Source organism: Neoarius graeffei, chromosome 5 (assembly GCF_027579695.1).
Source record: "Neoarius graeffei isolate fNeoGra1 chromosome 5, fNeoGra1.pri, whole genome shotgun sequence".
Classification (NCBI taxonomy): Eukaryota; Metazoa; Chordata; class Actinopteri; order Siluriformes; family Ariidae; genus Neoarius; species Neoarius graeffei.
In genome coordinates this window covers 102,275,675-102,299,026 of record NC_083573.1, presented here as the reverse complement: position 1 = coordinate 102,299,026, position 23,352 = coordinate 102,275,675, and the positions used below count along the sequence as shown (strand labels likewise).

The window sequence follows — 23,352 nt, the reverse complement described above, 5'->3', positions numbered from 1 at the left end:
GAACGCCGACTAGAGGATTGATGAGGTCAGGACCTGTTAGCAGTGTATCGTTGAGAGAGACGCCATGGAATTTTGCAGAGCAATCAAAAACAACTCTCAATTTGTCCGGCTTCCTTGGGTGGTACACCCCATGATGTGGGATGTACCACACAGTTTCTCCCTCTGAAGTCTTAGGTGCTGGCTCTGCATCACCTTTGCTGATAATATCCTCCATGAAGGATATGTAATGGTTGTGATTGGAATCACATCAGCGATTTGAGAAACACTGATAAAACGTGATATTTTACCACATGAACTCGCAGAGCAGCGGGGGGGGGTCGCTCATGGAGCACATTTTGAGAAACAGTGATTGAGTTTACTGTGGAGAAGATGGAACATGAAACGCGTGTGTGTGTGTGTGTGTGTGTGTGTGTGTGTGTGTGTGTGTGTGTGAGAAGAGACAGTCAGTAACTCACTGTAGTATCTCCAGTGTACAGTGTGGATCCTTCAGTAGATCAGAGAGCAGCTTCACTCCTGATTCTCCTGGATTATTCCAGTTCAGATTCAGTTCTCTCAGGTGTGATGAGGGATTTGACCTCAGAGCTGAAACCAGAGCAGCACAACCTTCACCTGTAATACTGCAGTTACACAACCTGTAGAGAGAAACATCTCACAGTTACAGCATAAATCACTCAGCTTTACTACACAACACACACAGTCTTTATATACAGTACACTTATTGTGTGTGTGTGTGTGTGTGTGTGTGTGTGTGTGTGTGTGTGTGTGTGTGTGTGTGTGTGTGTGTGTGTGTGTACCTCAGTGTCTCCAGTGTACAGTGTGGATTCTCCAGTCCAGCAGAGAGCAGCTTCACTCCTGAATCCTGCAGGTTATTGTAACTCAGGTTCAGTTCTCTCAGTCTGGAGGAGTTTGAGCTGAGAACTGAGGACAGAACTCTACAGCTTTCCTCTCTCAGATTACACTCACACAGACTGGAAGAGAAATGATGAAATATCAGAACACTGATCTCAAACACACAAATACAGCCATAATCCAGCTAAACTTTAGCATGGAACAGAAATGAGAGTGTGTTTCTCTCACACACAGAAATCAGAGGACAGGACGCCACATCAGCACATTTACAGGAGCAGCGACGTCTTTCTGCACTCCACAATCTCTCAGCTACAATTTATTATCACACCATTAGCTCATGGACAGAACACACACGTGTGAGAGCAAGCGGCCGACAAACACTCCACTCTGACCTGTGTTCAAGTTTCGACAAACTAAACACACAGTACTCTCTCTCCCTCTCTCTCACACACACACACACACACACACACACATTACTCTGACACACACACTACTCTCTCTCTCACACACACACACACAACTCTCTCTCTCATACACACAACTCTCTCTCTCTCACACACACACACACACACACACACACACACACACACACACACACACACACACACACACACGAGTACTCTCTCTCCCACACCCCATACGAAAAAGAAATACATAAAACTTCTAAAAGGATGAATACAAAAGTCTTACACAAAACCTCTACTGCCAGAAACATATATGGCTATACATATCTTATATGACACATCACAAAAGTGGCCCATTTCTCATTTCCCTCATGTATGAATAAAGCACACATACATGAATTGACTAAGTTATATGGTGACATATACTTCCAGTATATGAGACATGTAAAGTTTAGAATATGTCAGATAAAGCTTTTGTCTTATTCATATATGATAACACACCATTACAGACGGATTTATGCATGTAAAACACATGCAATGTATATAAAAACAATGCAGTCTTTGTATGGTATTGATACGATTTTTATATGTGAAATAAAAAGTATGTATATGTAATATATATGTACACACTCATTTCCATACATGTTGGTCTCACATAGCATACATGTTTCTTATATGTGAAGTGTATGTTTTTCATGAGTGTTAGTGTTATTCCTATATGATAAACCACCATTACAGGCAGATTTGTGTACCTAACACACATACAATGGATACAAAAACTGTGCAGTCTTTATATGGTTTTGATAAGATTTTGATATATGTACAGAACATTATATATATGCAATATATATGTACACACTCATTTTCATACATGTTTGTGTCACATAGCATATATGCTTTTTATATGTACAGTGTATGCTTTGTATAAGTATTATTGTGAGATTTCATAAGAGTAATACACAGGGATTTCAACCACACTTATTTGAAACCTCTACTGACAAAGAGTAGTTCACTTGCACTAGTACTACTGATCCTATCAAAAAAGTGATGGGTAGGCACATAGTTCATGAAAAAGAATTTATTTTCAACATTAATGGCACACATTGCAGCCTTCTGCCATTCCCCACAATTTAGAGATAAAGTGCCATTTTGAAAAACAGTGGAATGATGAACACATCCTTACTGTACATAACTGTACATAATATACAGACATTGCAGCCTTCTGCCATTCCCACAATTTAGGAGATAAAGTGCCACAAAGTGCCAACAGTGGCATAATGAACACATCCATACTGTACATAACCATATACTATATTTATGAACTGAAATGTGATATTAAGAACAAAACATGAATTTCAATGTTCTCATTGCTGTTGCTTAACTTTATTACGCATCTCTGTGATCTTCGCATTGATGCTGCTCCCTATCAGGGACAGAGGGGTACCTGGCCATCTCTCCAGAGTTGCATCTGCAACAAACAAACCCAAAGAATGGAAAAGTTAGTAGACTACACTTGACATTCACAGTAGCAGAGATGATTGTCATAACTATTGATAATACTGAACGTACTGTAGATGGCATCAACTTTGGTCTTCTCAAGGGGGAGACGAGCCTCTCCCTTCCCCTTGTTGGTCCCCCGAAGATTACTGACTAGAAGCACTTCAGTGGGGAATACCGCTGTTAGCAGGTGTCTCACGAATGTGGTAGCTGAATTTGCATTGACTGCATATGCCCAGGCGAGTTTGTCCACCATTACTCCACTGCTACGAAAGATCTCAACCTTAAAAGGACACATGGAAAAAAGGTGTTAAAGGATTATAACACTTATTTTGTATATGAAATCACAATTATATTGGCCTTTAAACAGGGCTCCCACTACCACAGCCTGGTTGTGTTATATTAATGTGTTGATACTGGGCACAGTACGAAAACACATACAGGTGCGTGTGCATACACAATCGCCCTACACATTACAACATGTCTGACCATCTATATAAAATGATATTCATTAAGACACATCATCTTTGATGGCAAAGAGCTAGTTGTATCCCTGTCTCCACTCCCAGCATCAATCGCCATCTGAGAAGGACACAAGGTAAGTGCACATATTAAGACATACTTTGGAGCCATAGAAAAATTTCCAATCTTAGACTGTGTGCCAATGTGTTAATTATTCAATTTCATTTTCTGTAGTTCTTCTGTACCGCACAACAGAAACTTACTGCTATAGTTGGATAAATAAAGTATATCTGCTAAACTCATAAGCATGCCTGTTAGACAATTCTGTATGATGTATTAATTTCTAAAATCTTTGATGACTGGGAGCTGGCTGAAGGTGAACTAGACTGCATTGAAACAGCAGGTGAGGGGCTGGAGGTGGACTGAGTGAAATAGGGGAGAGATGGTGATGAAGGGTAGCTCTCTGACCCGGGCATCCTGGGAGAGGCAGGCTGACATATAATCCTTCTTCATGCCAAAAATTAGTCCTGGCACATCTTCACACAATGACAGAAAAAAATACAGGTAAGCAGAATTAGCCATCATCACTGGTCCTTAAGTAAAAAGGTTCTACAACTGGTACTCAATAAATAATTTATACCTTGAAGAACCAAGTCTTTCCACTTTTGGCATTCTTTCTCCAAGTCCTTGTTTTTCTGGTTCAATGCAGAGACAGTTTTTTTTCAGTTCATTGAGCTCGTTTGATGAAGTTTCTGGTCCCCCACCACACATCTTCAGAAACTCCTTTGCAGGATCAACCTGAGAGACTTTTAACCTCTGGTGGTCAAAAAAGGAAGCTAGAATTAGTTAAATAGAGGCTGCTGTTATAATTGCAACATGCACAACAGAATCAATAACTTTCTTGTGAATCAAGGATGCACATCCACATCAGCTTTGAAAAACTTCAATGGAGTGATGGGGAGTGTGAAGTGTGCCACTAACACACAACATGTATATGTGCATAGCTTTAAAGTGCAAATGTGTAAATTGACTCATACCCCTGCTGGAGGTGGCCCTGTCCCATAACACTGTAATGATATGATCAATATAAGATGATGGCAAATTCACACTACCTTCTCTGGTTGTTGAGGAACTTCAATGTCTTCAATGTCTGTGTCGTCTGATTCTTCCCCATACTTTGGGGGGGGGGGGGGGGGGGGGGGGCACAGAGATCCTCTTTGTTAGAGGGGCTGGTTTATTGGTTTTCATTAACTCATTCAATTTTCGTGTAGCCTCATAACGAGAACCTACAGAAGACATTGTCACACACCAAATGAAGATACAACATCACTTTATGATGACACTATGACAAACTGTAGCGCAAACCTTGCTTCCATGACTGAATTTTCTCATGGGTGCAATGACAAATGTCTATTATGGTATATTAACGAGAATAATGTGTATTTAAACCGACTGATTAAATACTAGGCTGTATCTTACCATTCACAAATTTCACATTAGCTGCATAATGGGGATAACCTCCTGGTGGCCTCTTCCCACGCTGCCACTCAATTGAAGCCTGATACGGGCTTAAAGGAAGCCCATCAGGGCCCATTTTTGTGTCATCGTAGCCTATGATGGCATCAGTTTTTACATCACTTAACTTGCCATCGTCGTCTCCTTCCGACCACTGTACCACAGCAAACTTCCGAGTCGGCTTTTCTGACACTAAAAGAATTAAGAAAGGATGAAAGGATAAGGAGACTGATACATACTTACATTATCCCGTAACGCCACATTCACACCCATACCTTTCAAATTGATGAAATGGCTTTAAAAACAGTTGTTTTGAATGGGCATGGCTGAAAACGGTAACTGTGCGTAAAATGTTCACCGTTACATCTACATTCAGCATGGGCAGAACATGAAAAAAAAAAAGTTTTCATTGGGAGGTGGGGGGGTGGCACTCTGACCCTATCTAACCAGCAGACTAAAATACTTATTACTGCCAAGAGACCTTATTTTCATGGTTGCTTTGTGTGATGGTCTGACTTATAGCAAACACACCTGTATTACTAGATTGCCAGTGCAAATTTTTAGATGTGGAAATGCATTATTTCAACATACTGAGTCGAAAAATTGACTCAGAAGTTAAGTGAACTTTTAAGTGATTTCTAACCTAATTAATGTGTGAACCGCCAGAGTTAGCCTAGTGCAGTACTACTACCTATTATTTCTTTGCTATTTTTTAGAAATGGCAACTGAAAGGTCCAGCAAGTTCACTTTAGGGAGTCCCCTAGGTGCAGTCAAGGTCCTTCAGTCAGTAGCAGAAGTTGGTGCTTTTGCTCACTTGCTGCTTTAAATTATACAAGACATAATTATCAACTCATATTCTATAAGTAAGCGCAAATGTGGTTATTGTTAGTTAGCAACAGAGGTAATTAGCTATCGTCGATGTGATAGAGAAGTCTCGCTACAAGCAAGTTTGCTTCTCTGCTCTTGGCGTGCAGCTTGTGAACTGTGTGTTCTTTTTGGCACTGTCAGTCTGTGTACCCCGAAAATCAACAACTTTCCCTTTTATCAAGCACTAGTAGGTGAATAAAAGGTTCCAGTCTCAGAGTTCTACTTGACTACAATATCATAAGCTAATGATCAAGTCAGTGGCAGAAATGATGAAGCCCTTCATAAACTTTCTTTGCTAGCGGTACTGGCATATTGGTCAAGCAGCCATCGTGGTCTTGCTTAAAAACCGACCACATGTGAATGAATGCAAAATACGACATGACAAAATATTTATTAAACTCCTTACCTCTTGTTTCTTCCATGATAGCGAGGTCTTCTTCTAGCAGGCTCGCTCGCGCTAGCTCACGCTTTGCTTCCCCTGACTCCACAGCTTGCGTTGTAATTCAAACGTAACAGGTGTATCACTGGAAGATGGAGATCTCACGATGTTTCCAGAGAGGCGGGGAGCAGGTTTGAGCGCGAGGCTGGCAATCGCATGATTCACTGTTTTTCATTATGTTGAAAAGAAAGCACTGCGAAGAAAATGAATGGCTAAAAGAAAATATTCCTCGCCGCACCTTATTACGATGGAAAAAAAGGTTTGTGTAACTGTTGATATACTGGCGTATACTGGGATAATTTATTATAGGCTTCCATTTTTTAATGCAATTTCTTATTAAAAATTACCACTATTATTACAACTCCTTTTTCTTGAATAGTTTCAGAAAATGGTTAGAAATAACACCAAAATGCCTAACTTTTATTCCTGTAATGCAGGCTATAGGATAATTCTATTTATTTTTTCTACTTCTCACTTTATCAGGAAAATCCAAGACACTCTGTCCAACATGTGCAAACACCATGCCCAGCAATATGTAAGTACCCACCTGGCGTTTTTGGTTGTCAGATCATGGGTTAGGCCTACTGTCTACAATTTGTAGCATAATACATTACTGCTAGCTCACTTAAATAAACCATATCTGGGACTGCTCTGCTCTTCCCACATTAACCAATGGAGGGCCAGGGTCATTAAATCTATAAAAAGACACTGTGCACCCATTAACCATTTTGAGATATGACAAGTGGTGTAATAGTTTCCTGGCTTAAAGAGAAACATTTCCCCACAGCAATTACACTCCTTAACAAACATGTAAACCACCCGTATGGACTTGAATGTTAAGCCTACGCTGTAACCCCACTGTGTAGGCCTACCTTAGTTGTACTTAAACCATGATCTGCAGCATTATTTATTAATGTATACCATTATGAGCATTCAGTTTTTATAACTTCTAATTTATGTAGCTTACACTTACTATCACTGTTTTAACTTTCCCCTGTAACTACATGCACACTTAAAGGGATCCAAAGTGAATCAACCCTTAATCTGGTGTTTCAGCCAACAGCAGCCAACACTAATTTTGCATGATCTCCAACCTGTTTTGTCACACTTTGTGATCCATGAAATGAAAAATATGGTTTGTTCTTCGGAAGAACAGCAAGTATGCCACCAAAAGGCAGGAGTTAAGAGCAGAGCCTTTCACTTTGTCACTGGTAAGACAAGGCTACAATCTCTCTCTCTCTCTCTCCTTAATTATGACATTTTATTGTTTTTTTTCCTCCTTTAGGATAATACTGAGGATAACTGGGAAAGAGATAGAGAGACAAACATTCCACACTGGCACAGGTAAGACAAATAGCTCAAATAATCACCCCATAACACCCCATCCCCCCCGCCACACACAGTCACACTTTTGCTACCTATTTTGATTGTTTTAGGAAACCGGTGAGCATACCAGCCAAAAGGATTTGAGGATGGAGCCCTTCACATTGGCACAGGTGAGGCATACCTAAGCTGAACAGTATTCTTCCACCTACCATTTGCTCTCTGTATATCTGATTGTTTTATTGTCCTGAGGTTTTTGTTGGTTTGTCCTTCCCAGGGAAACGGTGAAGATGCCTGTGAAAGACAAGAACTCAGAGCACAGCCTTTTGGCCTATCACAAGTAAGAGAAGACAATATTACGAAACCCCCCCCCCCCCCCCCCCCCAATTGTGAAGTTTTGTCATTTTTTTTCCTCCTAGGATAATAGTGAGGATAACTGGGAAAGAGATAATCAGAGAGAGGATCCTTCCACACTGGTACAAGTGAGACAAATAGCTCAAATAAATCACCCCATAACAGGTTAACTGCAATGTATGCCCACCCCCCACACACATTCTCACACAACGTTCGCTACCTATTTTAATTGTTTGTCTTTCTTAGGAAACTGGTGAGCATACCAGCCAAACAGAGGATCTGAGGATGGAGCTCTTCACACTGGCACAGGTGAGGCATACCTAAGCTGAACAGTATTCTTCCACCTGCCATTTGCTCTCTGTGTATCTGTTTGTTTTATTGTCCTGAAGTTTTTGTCGGTTTGTCCTTCCCAGGGAAACGGGGAAGATGCCTGTGAAAGACAACTCAGAGCAGAGAGGATAGCCTTTCACACTAACACAGGTAAGACAAATAGTGCAAGTAATCACTCCATAACTCTTAATAAGATTATATAATTGTAGTAAGTTAACATTTAATTATTTCCTGTTATTCTAGGATATCTTTTCCCATGGATTGACAGAAGAGCAGAGCTTCATCTCCATTCTGTCCTTTGCCCTCAAACACAACACAACCAGTGTTCTAATGGCTGACCTGCTCAAACTTTTGAAACTGGTTTCTGCTGGAAAAAGTGCAATTCCCTTAAGCAAGTATTTTTTAGACAAACCTCTGTCTGGCATCATAGATCAATTTGAGTGTCATCATTATTGCAGTGTTTGCACCAATTATCTTGGCATGCCACAGGCACAGGATGAAACACTCACATGTGTGAAGTGTTATTCATCCATAACTGTCAAACAAAGCCTACATGATTTGAATTACTTTCTAAGTATTCCACTGACATACCAAATCCAAGATATCCTTGAGAACCAGGGAATGCATGACATCTGTTTTCAGGCCAATAATAGCAACAGGATTGGAATAAAGGATATGTATGATGGCACCCTCTATCAGATCTTGAGGTCTGAAAGTGAGGAGGATTTTCTAACCCTAACATTCAACAGTGATTGTGTGCCAGTGTTTCGTTCATCCAAATTTAATGTTTGGCCAATACTGTGCTGTGTGAATGAAATACCACCCAAGAGTAGGGATAAGCACATACTATTGTGTGCTCTATGGTTTGGCTCAAAGAAGCCAGAGATGAGCTGCTTTTTTCAACCTTTTGTTAAAGAATGCACAAATCTCTCCAGAGATGGATTTCAGTGGAAGCACCCCAATGACCAGTCATTGAGGTGTGTGAGGGTACATCCTTTGTGTTGTGTGTGTGATGCTGTGGCAAGGCCATTGATACAAAACTTAAAACAGTTTAATGGTAAATATGGCTGTGGAGCTTGCCTTCACCCTGGTGTCCAAATGAGGAGAGGACAAGGAAACTCAAAGGTTTATACATGTTTACAAGAAAAGCCGTGTGACAGAAACCATCAAACCACAAGGGAAAAAGGGAAGATTGCTGAAAAAGAGATGGTAAGACAATATTGGGCATTAAGGGCCCATCTGCTCTTGCAGATTTACCAAAGTTTGATGTCATCAGTGGGATGGTTCCTGACTACATGCACTGTGTGCTACTAGGTGTGTGTAGACAATTGGCAACATTGTGGATGGATTCTAAGAACTCCTCTGAGCCATGGTACATTCCCAGATAGCAAGCTGACATTGAATAGATATTGATTTTCCATCTGAATCATCAGAATGGTCGACATTGAAATCTTGATGCAAAATAGATGTTGAATCACCATTGTTAAACCGATGTAACCTGACCTAAAATAAAGTTGACAGCAGTGATATTGAAACAACATTGATTCATAGTCGTCCTTATTATGATTGATGTACAATTGATATTTGGTTTACCGGGTGATAACAGTCATGTTGAAAAGTCATTGATTTTGTGTTGACCGGGAAATCACATATGGTCGAAAAGCCATCGATATATAGTTGACCGGGAAAGATGATTGAAAAAAGTCATCGATCATTGTTGAACGGGACAGGGGACAGCGTGAAACAAAGACCGGCAGCGGCGCACAGGCACCCGTTCTCGGATCCGGGATCAATTACAGGTAAGCAGCACTTTCAGCATTTAATCCTTACACATAGTTCTTGTCTTTATACAGGTAGGTGTTCTCCTGCACTGCCTTTTGGCATGCAGCACCTCCACCGGTGCCTTGTTTGCTAGCTGCAGGGTCGTCAGCTGGGGACCACCGCTCATACATGTATCGCCCCTTACCCCAGAACATCTCCTGGTGGCGGGGCAGTGAACAGGGACGTCTCCCTGCCACCCCTTGCAGCTAGCATTCTTAAATCGTACCTGCTCCCCACACTACATCCCTCCGTCTCAGCCAGAGCCAAAAACTTGCCTTCTCTGCCTCCTCAGATAGCCCCCTGATGGCCCTCTGCAAACTGGTGCCACGCAGGCCTAAGTCTCTCAGCAGCCGGGTTGTCGAGTCTGCCACAAAGCCTCTTACCCCTACCTCCACAGGGTATAGCCTCGTACTCCATCCGGCTTCCCTGCACTCTACCAGTAGGTCAGAGTACTTTGCCCTCTTCCCATGGCACAGTCAACTCTACCAACAGTGCTTTTCTCTCCACTGTGGTCCACAATACCATGTCAGGTCGTAGGGAGGTGCTGCAGATCTCTTGGGGAAATTGAAGTTGCCTGCCCACGTCCACTGCCAGCCTCCACCCTGCACCTTGATTGAGGAGCTTTGATGGTAGTATCCTTCCTAATCCGGCTGGCAGTTCTCCCTGCCTGAGGAAGTGGATGCGATGTTGGGCTCCCGCTGTCTCTTCTCTGCTCGTCTCACGCCTTGCTGTTTCCACGATCTCGGCCAGCTTTCGGAGGATCTGATCGTGACGCCATCTCAACCTCCCCTGTGTCAGAGCTGTCCTGCATCCTGACAGGACATGTTGTAACGAAGCGTTGTTGGTACCACATAGGTCACAGGCTTGTTCTGTCCCCAGCCACTGATGCAAGTTACGAGGGCAGGGTAAGGTGTCATACGTTGCTCGGATTAAGAAACTAAGGCGGGCCTGTGGAGTCTTCCAGAGATCCGCCCAGCTGACAGTTTTTCTCGTCATCCCCTCCCATGTTGTCCAACGGCCCTGCTGGCCCTGAGCGATGGCCTTGACTTTGAGCTCCTCCTGCTCCATCCTGGCCATCTCAGCAGCCACCAGGTCCTTCCTCTCCTTCTTACTTGCTCTGGACCACACACGGGGTGGCTCCCTCCATCCAAGGCCTGCCCTCCCTAGCTGGACCATGCCAACCACTTCCTGGTGTTGTATCCTGCTTACTACCCTCTGCACCTCCTCCTCCACCTTCCACTTCCTCCCCGTCTTAACCCGTGCCCACTGGTCCTTCACCGCTGCATCGGAAGACTCCCTCAACTCCATTACAAGCCTTGCCTTCTCCTGCCTATACCCAAGGGTGATGGACTTCAGGGGCAGTTGGAGTGCATTCCATCCATACAGACCTGTTGCTGAAAAGCACTTTGGGAGCCCCAGCCATTTACGGATGAAGGCATTGGCTTTTGTCTCCATCCGAGTTACAGCTGAGGTGGTGACCTCGCAGAGCTTCAGCGGCCACATTACTCTTGGGTACAAGGTAAAGTGGTAACACCACACCTTGTACTTTCCGGGCAACTGGCTGGTGTCGATCTTCTCCAGGCCTGCTGATAGCTGCTGCAGAATGGTCCTCCCCATCGACTTGTCTGAGAGACTGGATGTATATTGTCTTCCCAGACTGCGGATTGGCTGGTCAGCAATGAGGGGGATGTTTCAATGTATAGTTCACGCGATACATAGACTGCCACAGCGTGCTGTCACGGCCGATTTCCTCCGATCAACTCCGATCAGCAACGCAAGCTGTCAAGTAGGCTAGCCTGCTAGCAAGCTTGATAAACTGCAGGTTCTAGTTAGCTCAATGACTTCACTGGTGTCATAGTTGCTGTAACCAGGGCAGTAACCAGGATTTTTCAAATACTGAGGTCAAACATTGCGATACATCTTATTTGCCAAAAAAAAAAAAACGTCCTAATATGGTGACTTTTCATACATTTTGGAAACGAGTCAAAATCACAAGCCCAACAAGGAGATGAACATGTACCGGTAGGTGAACATGTTTATTTTAACAATTTCAAAACTGCACGATCACAAAAGTATTTTGTGTGTGTGTGAGAGTGAGTGTGAGTGAGAGAGTGTGAGTGTCTGCTCTTCCCTTCTCTTCCTCTCCTGGCTCTCTCTCTCTTCAACTCGCTGATCCTCACCCTCTCCAGTGTCCTCTATTTGATTTTAAAAGATTATTATTATTATTATTACCATCATCATTATTACTACTATTATTATTGGTGATCGGAGGAGGAGCTGTGAACGCGGCTGGGCTCATGATTGACAGAAAGCAGTCAGAGGTGGTACATCATGTTGTAAATAAAATGTGAACATAAGTTTGCTACCCGTTTTCATTTCTGTTCGAAAATACAACCAATGATCAAAACAATAGTGTCTTGTGTTCACGTTAGCCTATAGTCTGGTAAGTTAGCAAAATAGCTCAAGTCTCGTCAGCACCCAATAACTTCATAAACAACAGGTCACGACTGTCCAGCCTTTTCTGATCTGAAACGCACCAAATCAAATCGAGACGAGAGAGAATAAAAGAGTTTGTGCCGCCTGGAAAACGAAAATCCTATCTCGCTAAGTGGCTTCGACTGTTGTTGCTTGAAATGCTAATTAAAATTGCACTGTTAATGATCATAAGCATTCCGGCACATAACTGTCAGTGACTGGCAAAATTAACTCCCCTTCTTCCCTCTTTCTTTTTCTCTCACTTGTTGACTTTCCAGAGCTGAGTTTGGTTTGTTTTAGTGTAGTAGACTTCTTCATCTTATGTCAATTTTCAGATTCCACGACTAATTGACAAACTGACTGGCTGCGGAGTCGGACCTTGATGAGAACACTTCTCAGCTCTTGTATATCCCGTGGTGCTTAGCTGACTATCGCGAGGCTGCCGAATATGAAATGTTTCCAATGTCGGATATTTCAGCTTCGTTTAAAAATGATTATGTGGACCAGTGGCGGCTGGTGAAAAAAATTCTTGTTGGGGCTGGTGTGCCAATAGATTTCCCTGCCTAGTCCAGTATAAGCATTCAAATCAACAGTCAGAAAATGACAATTCCACAATCATTTAATTTCCTTCTCAAAATCAGCAGTTTCACAGATAAAGTAAATTAATAATTTACAGCTATATTAGGCTCCATTTATGGAACCTAATATAGGAAAGGAACGGTATCAAATACAATACTCAAGTTCTTGAGAGAAGTTTACAGCAAGGGTATGATTTCAGCTGAATCTATGCAAATCAACAGAGTGTGTGTGTGTGTGTGTGTGTGTGTGTGTGTGTGTGTGTGTGTGTGTGTGTGTGTGAGAATGTGTGAGAGAGAGGGGGACTGAGTGACTGTATGAAAATAGAGAGAGAGGTTGTGTGTGTGTCTGATTCTAAGGTGAGTGTATTTCTTGTGAGTGTGACTATGAAATGGTGTGTGTGTTCTGAGCTAGGTGTCTGTGAAACGAGAGGGGGGGAGTGAAACAGTGTTGACACTCTTGTTGTGAATACAAACTATGACAAGAAAGATGTGATTATTGTCCAGTATGAACCAAAAATCTAGTTTTGAACATCACCTCTAACCAGAGAGAGAGATACATTTTTTGTAGCAGGGGCGAAATTTCCAGCGCCCCAAAACCATTAAATTCGGCGATGCCGATTGGCCAAATATTTATTATTTTTCCCTAGCAACCATACACAATTAGCTATTTCACTGCACTTCTGAGGCGCTTTGACGAGCGCCCAAGAAGAGAAATGATCCGAGTCTTTCGGTTGAAATTCACTGTTGAATAAGAGTCAGTTGGTGAAAATGTTGTTTAAATAATTAAAATTGCATGTAGGCACACACTGTTAAGTCAAACTGACACTGATATATAAAATATAAAATTTGTAAAATATATATATATATTTTTTCCTCCACATCTGGGAGGGCGGCGCCCGAGCGCCCCCTATGGGCCAGCCGCCACTGATGTGGACTATTTTTAGACAAACAAATGAGAACAGGGGGATGCAAGCTGAATTTAGAATTTTCCACCAATCAAAGTCAGAACGATTTTCATCATGTATTAATTTCACATTTCTGAGTGAAAAAAAAAAATACCGTGGGAAAAAAATGCCAAGGACATGACCTCGGTGTCCTCAATGGTAGTTACGGCCCTGGCTGTAACACTTAACACTTAACACATTGCCCACTTAATACAATTGTGTTGCACTGCAATGTAGATCTTAGTCCCTTTACCTAGGATCAGCGATCAAGGCGGAATGTCGATTTTGAATGAAACACTGCATGTGTGACCGAGGTCCTCCTGCGACAGTTCGCTCGAACTCGCGACCTTCTAATCAACGTCCCTCTGTCCGGCTTGAGAGCATCGGTGCGAAGCCGCTGAGCTAAAGGTCCGGGCCGATAGCTCAGCAGCTAGCCAGAAATGAACTCGTAGCCTATTACAAGTATTATGGACATTATCACAGTAATGTTATGCTACTGTCTGTGCAAACAATTCACATAACATTATGTTCTAAAAACAGCAGAAAGTAATAGAAAATGAAATTAAAGTAATAGTCTAAAAATATTAGGTGCCCAACTGTTTCTCATACAGATAATTTAACATACTGTTATCATATGCTTTGCTGAACAAGGAGTGAAATGCTGTTTGCTAACACTGTACTCTCCCTTTTTTCCCCCCTCTTTCCCCAGAAAATTCATTGTTTGTCAAGTAAGCAAGTGCCTTTTCTGAATTGGTACACCACTTCCACAATGGCTTCACGCTGGTCAAAGAGGCGCAAAATTAGGTCACAGCTTAAGGCCACAGAAGCTGAGATATTACAGACCTTTGAGGAGAAATTTAGAGGTTCAAATATGCAAGGCAGCACAATCATAATAAAACATACTGATTGCCAGAGTGTAGAAATACAGTCAGGTTTGTCAGCCTCTGGCCCAGGTACAGAGGATGTACCCATGTGAGGATTGGGAAAATGAGCCAAATTCACTCGATAACGAGACCCATGAGCCAATGGACACTGTAAATGATAATGACTCAGATTCAGAACATGAGGAGGAACCCAGCCTTGAGTTTTTGTTGATTAGTTTGAGGTATTGGGCTTCAAAATTTTCAGTCTCTCTAGTGGCTCTGACTGCACTTTTGAGCATTTTGCGCGTGTTTCACCCAAAATTGCCCAAAGATGCTCGGACAGTTCTTAGGACGCGAGCTGAAGTACCAACTCAGGAGATGGAAGGTGGGGAATATCACCATTGTGGGCTAGCCACAGGGCTGATGTCAAGACTAAAAGCTTTGACCTTCTCTGGTAACACTTTGTGGCTGCAGTTCAATGTGGATGGACTGCCACTGTTTAAGAGTAGTAAACTGCAATTCTGGCCAATTCTTGCCACAGTGAATGTGGATCCTACCAGGTCGCCATTTCTTGTGGGCCTCTTTTGTGGTGCTGGTAAGCCAAAAAGTGTGTTTGAGTATTTGGGGCCATTCATAGCAGAGCTGAAAGAGATCCTAGAGAAAGGTATTTGGCACAATGGACGGCAGATACTGATTAAAGTTGGTTCGTTTGTGTGTGATGCCCCTGCCCGAGCCTTTCTCAAAAACATAAAGAGCCACAATGGTTACTCTGGCTGTGATAAGTGTGTTCAAGTGGGTGAATGGCAAGGCAAAATGGTCTTCCCGGAAGTTAATGCGAAACTGAGAACTGATGAAGACTTCAACTCAATGGTTGATGAGGACCACCACTTAAATCAAACACTGTCTCCCCTAGCTTCTGTGGTGAAAATGGTAACAATGTTTCCCTCAGACTACATGCATTCATGTTGTCTCGGAGTAACCAGAAAACTGCTGAATATCTGGATAAAAGGGAAGTCACTGAAAAATAGGTTGGGTAGCCGCACGATTACAGAAATCTCTGATAAACTCTGCCAACTGAGTCCCTACACCCCAACTGAGTTCAGTCGCAAGCCCAGGGCCCTCTCAGAGATCGATAGGTGGAAGGCAACTGAACTGCGGTACTTGATGCTATATGCTGGCCCCGTAGTTCTTAACAATAGCATACCCATAGAGATGTACAACTTTTTGTTGTTTTCTGTGGCGATGCACCTCCTTCTGTCACCAGGAACAGCTGAGAGCATGATAGACTGTGCTAATGAATTGCTTATTTCATTCGTCAATCACTTTGGGCAACTGTACGGGAAAACTGAAATCACTTATAATGTCCATGGGTTGACACACCTGGCAGCAGAATACAAGGTCTTTGGTCCCCTAGACAACATTGCATGTTTTCCTTATGAAAACTATTTAGGCCACTTGAAGAGCCTGTTACACAAGCCTCACCTGCCTTTGCAGCAAGTCGTTAAGAGGCTTTCAGAGATGCCCACAGAGACAGACTCAAACCAGAACAGCCACAAGTACATGCATCATCACTATGATGGTCCAGTGGTGCCTCACTTAGAGCATGGGGATCAGTACCGTAAGGTTGTCACTGAAAAGTTCACCTTAACAATCAACTGTGGAGACAATGGCATACAAATTCTTGAGGACATTGGGATTGTTGAAAACATTGTCAGGGTAGCTTGTGAGACTTTCGTAATTTTCCGAACCTTTAGAAAGAAGGACTCCTACTTCCTGTATCCCTTTCCTTCCTCGACAATAGGGCTGTATAAAGTGTCAGGGCTGAGCAAGAGTGTCAGTGTGGTAAAGTTGGACTTGATTTAAAAAAAAAAAAAATACTTTACCCTGATAAAACCGATTTCATTGCCATTCCCCTACTTCATACGAAGTAAATATCCTAACTGTCAATCAGTTCATCAAAAGAATCAAATAGTATATTATACAGTTCATTCATAAATTCATAAGTCATAAAAAACTCAATCAGTTCAACAATCAGTTCATCAAAAGAATCAATAAATAGTATATTAAATAAATAAATAAAATTCATAACAATCAATAAATTCATAATTCAGTTATTTGTGTCCTTTTTAGTCCTTACAAACCACCTTTCTAAATCACAGCAATGAGCCAGTGGTCAATTATCCAGTTCACCAATGGGGGTACAGAACTGGTACCCAATACATGGGTGCAGGGTGACAAAGTCTTCTGGCCACCCTACCCTCCCAAGGACACTGCCAAGCTCCGGGCTGCCGTCAATAGGAGGGATGAGCCAAGTAGTGGGTGGCACATGTATCAGCCCATAAAAGTCCTCTGTAGCCGTGGTGGGTATTGTCAAATAATTTTACATTTGATAAACATGTCAATGTTATCAACACTTGCTCATATCTGATAACAATTCTGCGTTATAGGGACATTTGAGGAAGCACAGAGGAGCATAGACCGGTACTTGAGGCAGCATTGTGATACAACAGACATGGAGTCAGATGGGGAGGATTCTGGAAGATTGAAGAGGTTTCCTTTAAATTTACAAATTCAAAACCATGCATGTTTTCGGTACTTGGCAGAGTTCCCACTGTTTTAAACGGAATATTGAGTTTTGTTTTGCTTGTTTTTTTCACTTCTAGACCAAATCCAAACTACGTGAATGATGAATTTGACTGGGGAAGTAAAGCATCCAAACATCAATATCCAGCTGCACCAAAAGTTTTACTGCCAGGTATGGCGAGCTGGATTTGTGTGTGTGTGTGTGTGTGTGTGTGTGTGTGTGTGTGTGTGTGTGTGTGTGTGTGTGTGTGTAAAAACTTAAAGGAGAAGTTTGGTGTGAATCAATCCATAGCCCTGTTGTTGAAGGTCACTGAATGCTGTTTATAGGAAAAAGAATGAAAAAACTGATACAATATAGACCGAATAATGAACAAGGCAACTAACACTAAGTAAATGGAGCATAGCATCTTTCAGTTTCATTCCGCTATGCCCCATTCAGTTAACAATAGTTATTGGTTTATAACTCGGCCTATGTTGCATAATTTTTTTTCCGTTCTTTTTGCTACAGACAGCATTCAGTGATCTCTAACAGGGCTATGGATTGATTCACACCAAACTTCTTTAAGTACAATGGCTTGTAATTAGGCTACCTTCATTTCCCCTAACTCTTTGTTGATACAGCAACAGCATCCACCACCCTGCAGTCCCCACCAAATAAAAGCCCTATATACCACAATCTTGAGCCCCTCTCCAGCTCCTCTCCTCAGTTCACAAATCTCCTGGTCCTGCAATCCTCTGCGATGCTTTCTTTCGCAGAGGACTTCCCAGCCATAACGCATCATGCAGAGATGCCAGCAGTCCATCCCTTCCCAGAGTTTTCACCTGAAGGTCTGTTGTAACAGAGGATATTTCATGTAATATTTAATTCCCATATTCAGTACTGTGCATTATTCATTTTCTCTTCATGGTTGTTACAGATACCAGAGACACTGCCAGGCAGGCTTTAAAAGGCAAGTGCAACTTTTGTGCCTTTATATTATCAGTAGATTGCCACTTGATGTAAATGGCCATATACAATGCCTCTGGAAAGTATACATACCCCTTCCAATGAGTCACTTTTTGTTACATTGCAGCTGTCTCCGAGAATATGTTCAGCTTTTCTCCCCAATCTGTCATCATGTCCAAACAATTTAATTAAACAAAGGTGGTAGGATGTAGACTTGTGTCAAAGATATATTTGAAGAGGTGAGGGGTGCCATAATCTAATTCTGCTCATGTGGATTGAGGAGAAAAAAAAATGAACACAAATGACTCAAGGAGATGGCTGCAATGTAACAGAAGGTGAAGCATTGAAAAGGGTGTGAATACTTTCGAGGGGCACTGTAGTTGCTTGCATAGCCTTAATTTTATTATTTGAACATGAAACACGTACAAATCCTTGAACTCAAGTGTGATGAATACCATCAACAGATGTGGCCTTGCAGAAGCTGCTGGCGATGGTCACTGAGCTCTCCTCTGAAGTGAGGGAACTTCGGAAGGAAGTCCAGGAGTTCCGCCAGTCTTGCAGGTGCTGCCAACCTGTAAGGGGGGTGGGACAACAGGTGGCCCAGGCAGACGTGCTGGAGTTGCCCCTCCGAAGCATCGATGCATTTGAGCGCGCAGAGGATGTTCTTCAAACTTCTGAGGCCTGCAAGGCATTGGTAACTACGTCATTGTTGTGGTTGAACATGCAAGAACATGACAAGCTTTTCAGACATATAAGGAATCATTCTGAATGAATGAACCTTATAGTCCTTGAGGGTGAATAGGGTAAAATTTTCAATAAGTATCCCCACAAAACTTCCCCAGTAGATTGTTTACATTAAAACAATACCTTTTTTTGTTTTGCAAGCTTACTGGAATACTTTGTGCATATGTAGATGAGCAATTATCAACTGAAATATTTGAAATTGCCATGGGCTAGGGTGGGGGGGGTTCTACCAATGAAACGTACTTTTTGTGAAAGGCCTTGGCCAAGCGCTGTTGGTAGGTGTGAGAACAGCATGTCTTTTCTACAAAATAGATCAGATAGCAAAATGACTGATATTATAAGATAACTTTTGTCCCCTGTATTTTTGCCATGTGGTCTGTGGCACTACATTCTCCCTCATACATACCATCAGCACTCAAACAATACCACATTAATTACTCTGACATTGTGTAACCAATCTCACAATCTGAAGCTACAATCTGCATTACCAGCAGGACTTGAGGTGGAAAGAAAAGGCACTTTTGTGCATTACTAGCTTTAAAATAACTTGCCATCTGAAACTCACAATCACTATTTTTATAACAGGTGACTCGCTTGGCAGTTGTTGGTGGGAACAATTTGGAGTCCAGGGTGCGCCGGATCCTTTCATTGTTGCTGACCAATGAAGTGGCCTCTGGACTGAACTGGGCTGGGAAAAGGCCTAAGGAGGATGGGAGACAGAAGAGGGCCTTCAGAGATACAAGACTCTGTAAATGCATTTATGGTGAGTCATTACTGCTACCATTCTGCCTTTGTCAGGTTGTCATATGGTAACACACCAATCTCACACACACTAATCCCACTTGGTGTATGGGTCTATATTATGTCCACTCTGCATCGTAGCCTAGCCTACTTACATCACTAACGCTTAATCTATACAAGTTTAATTTTTTAAACTAAATTATAGAAATAAGCTTTTCCATGATACTCTAATTTTTTGGAAAGCATCTGTAGTATATTTGACGCTTTGTGATACTTTCCGTTTAATTGTTGCCGTTTGCTCGTTATGCAGCAAAAGTTGATTAGTTTTACCGGAGCAATCCCAAAATACAATTTGGCAACACTTGACGCGTCCCATGTAAAGTGAATGGAGTGCCGCTTCACTTACGCGTCTGCCGCTTCACTTTACATGTGACGCGTCAAGTGTTGCCGAATCAACTTTTGACGGATGACGAGCAAGCGTACGACAAGCATAAAAGGGGTTTAATTGGACTTGGTGGATGAAGGCTACGGAGCATCTGCAGGTTGTTAGACACACACTCACGTTACCCTTCAGATAACGTTTCACCAGACCGTAACGTTACAGTTGTCCCATGTTGGATGCTGAGCATGTTAACTGCAGTGGCATGCTAATTCCTCTGGAGGTCTAAATGGGCGGGTTGTAGTGAATTTGTCATCGTCACGACGCACGTAATGAAACATAATTAAAGGGTCATTCCACGTCAATTCAACCAGTGCCCACGCACTTAGGTCTCAAAAAAATCTGAAAAAAAAAAACCAAGTGTACCTATGGTACCCAGGAGACACTTTGTAAATTTGTTATGTTAAGATCAATCCTTTCCAAGTTACAGACAGTTTTATGGAGGGAGGAGAGTGCCAATAAGGGGAAAAAAATCAAGAGCTTATGTTGAGTGAAAATATGCCTTCTGAAGGTCTCAAGAGAGCCCAGACAAAAATGCCAATAAAATTTTGATCAACTTTGAGGGACAGATGTGACCATGCAGGATCATCCAGACCCAATGTGACAATTCAGCTACATACTATTCCTATTTATGTACCAGCATACAATATTTTAACCTCCTACATGGTTTAGTTCTTGAGCTATGGGCTTGTGAACTTGGCCAAAAAAAAAAAAAAAAGAGGATGAACAAAATCGACACCCTCCTCCCTCCGTAAAACTGTCTGTAACTTGAAAAGGATTGATCTTAACAAAACAAATGTACAGAGTGTCTCCGGGGTACCATAGGTACACATTTTTTTTCAAATTTTTGAGACCTAAGTGCGTGGGCCCTGGTTGAATTGACATGGAATGACCCTAAAGATAATTCCAAAACCAACAAAAGTTTTTGTCTGATACCTACATGGCCCTCGATGTGGCATTATCCACATTAACTTAAAACATGCAATGTTAAAAAGCAATGGCAATAGAGATTAAAAATTTAACTGGTGTTCGAACCACGACCACAGCTAAGAAATCAATTAACTTTTTAGGGCATACCTAACAACGTGTTTTCTTTCTCTCTCTCTCTCTCTCTCCCCCCCCCCCCCATCTGTCCCTCTGAGTTACATGTTGATCCTGGGATTGAGATGCTGGCCTCTTCTGCCCCTCGGACCTGCTTGATCCATCCTGGTGCCCTGTGTCTGGTCGGAGTTTTATCAAATCAGACACAGTCTCAGCATTTAAGTCTAGGCTGAAAACATATCTGTTTAGTCAAGCCTTTTGTTAATGGTGTTTATGAGGTAAAGGAGTAGATCTGGAGGGTCCTCAGACATAGAGTGTTTTGGTAAACTGGGATGTATGGATGCTGTCAGTCCCCACTCGCTTGCTCACTCGAGTTTGTTGACGGTGTAGTGGCTGGCTGCTTTATGTCCCGGGGCTCCCTCATGCCTGTGTTACCTTCTGGCTCTCTCCTTTTAGTTATGCTGTCATAGTTAGTTGCCAGAGTCCCTGCTTGTACTCGGTGCAATATGTATACTGTTCCTACTTATTCAGGTGACATTGGGCATACCTAACCACCTGTGTTTTCTTTCTCTCCCCCCCACCCCAAATCTGTCCCTCTGAGTTACATGGAGTCAACAGGAAATCTTTTGGTGGAGACGGTGGGGACCTCGACTGGCTATCGTAGCCTGCAGGGAATCGGCCGTCAGACATTCTGTCGCATGTCCCAGACCCGGTGAAATGTAACTGAATTGTCTTGGCCAGGCCTAAGGGTCCCATCTGCATCTCATCATTGCTGAGGAGTGTGCTCCCATCACCCAATCAAGCATCCAGCCAGAGCAGGTCATGATATATTTTTTACCATATTAACATGCCATTGTGTGTTATGCCTGATGTAAAGACTCTCGTCTCTGCGAGCCTACCACACAGATTTAATACTTGTCATTTTTAGGGCATACCTAACAACGTGTTTTCTTTCTCTCTCTCTCTTCCCCCCCCCCCCCCCCCATCTGTCCCTCTGAGTTACATGTTGATCCTGGGATTGAGATGCTGGCCTCTTCTGCCCCTCGGACCTGCTTGATCCATCCTGGTGCCCTGTGTCTGGTCGGAGTTTTATCGCCCCACTCCTGTGAAGGACAGCCCCATGAGGACAGTTGAGGGTTATATCTGTTAAAACTGTTAATATTATAGTCAGGCTGTCTGTTGTTGCCCAAATGAGGATGGGTTCCCTTTTGAGTCTGGTTCCTCTCGAGGTTTCTTCCTCATGTCGTCTGAGGGAGTTTTTCCTTGCCACCGTCGCCACAGGCTTGCTCATTGGGGATAGATTAGGGATAAAATTAGCTCATGTTTTAAGTCGTTCAAATTCTGTAAAGCTGCTTTGCGACAATGTTTATTGTTAAAAGCGCTGTACAAATAAACTTGATTTGATTTGATTGATTTGAACTTACATAAAAGACTGGCACGCATCGCGTCACGCCACCTATTGCCGAAAGCCTACAAATGGTAGCAGCTAACCGCACATAATCATCAGGTTAACATAAGATAAATAGCCTACACTTAGACCTCCAGAGCCTTATAAACATTCCGTGAAATTAGGCAAATGACACAAGTTGACATGTTCACCATCCAACATGGAACACCCGGAACGTGGCACTAACTTGGTCTACAAAAAAGTCTCTAAATAAACAAAATTTGTCCGCAGAATAACCAGAGATAGTCTATCCAATTAGGTCTATACGCATACAACAGGCCAGTTGATTTGTTACACTTTCGTATAGGTAGGCTAAGCTAACTGTGGTGTGGCAGTAGTGCCTGAATACAACGTAGACGACCCGGTCGATTCCCTCTATATTTTTCTTATGCAAGCGAACATTGAAACTAACGTTAAAAGTAAGGTTTTGTTAGGTAACTTGGACAGTTCCCACACCGAAAATAATTTAGGTTCCCCGAAAGTTCACATAACCAGAAAATGTCACCTGATGACCCCTCTGCTGCAGCTGGGCCTAGTGTTCTGCTTACCTTGGTCTTAACATAGGCGTGAGGCTAAAAAAGCGACGTTAAACTGGTACAAGACAGTATCATATAGCCTATATAATAAAGGTGTGCTTATCATTTGACGTTCCCAGATGTAAATTCTCTTCAAAGAAATTTTGAAACGCAT

The 23,352-nt window shown here is 42.5% G+C and overlaps 1 protein-coding gene across 1 annotated transcript in view; it reads right to left on the bottom strand.

The window, feature by feature from the left end:
* Nucleotides 1-333: 333 nt before the first annotated feature.
* Nucleotides 334-23,352, bottom strand: part of LOC132887199 (NACHT, LRR and PYD domains-containing protein 3-like) — a 71,156-nt gene continuing 48,137 nt past the window's right edge. The window contains exon 6 of the mRNA XM_060922671.1: nucleotides 334-632. Within this exon, the coding sequence (XP_060778654.1) occupies nucleotides 452-632 (181 nt within the window). The 3' untranslated portion in view covers nucleotides 334-451. The remainder of the gene's footprint in view (nucleotides 633-23,352) is intronic.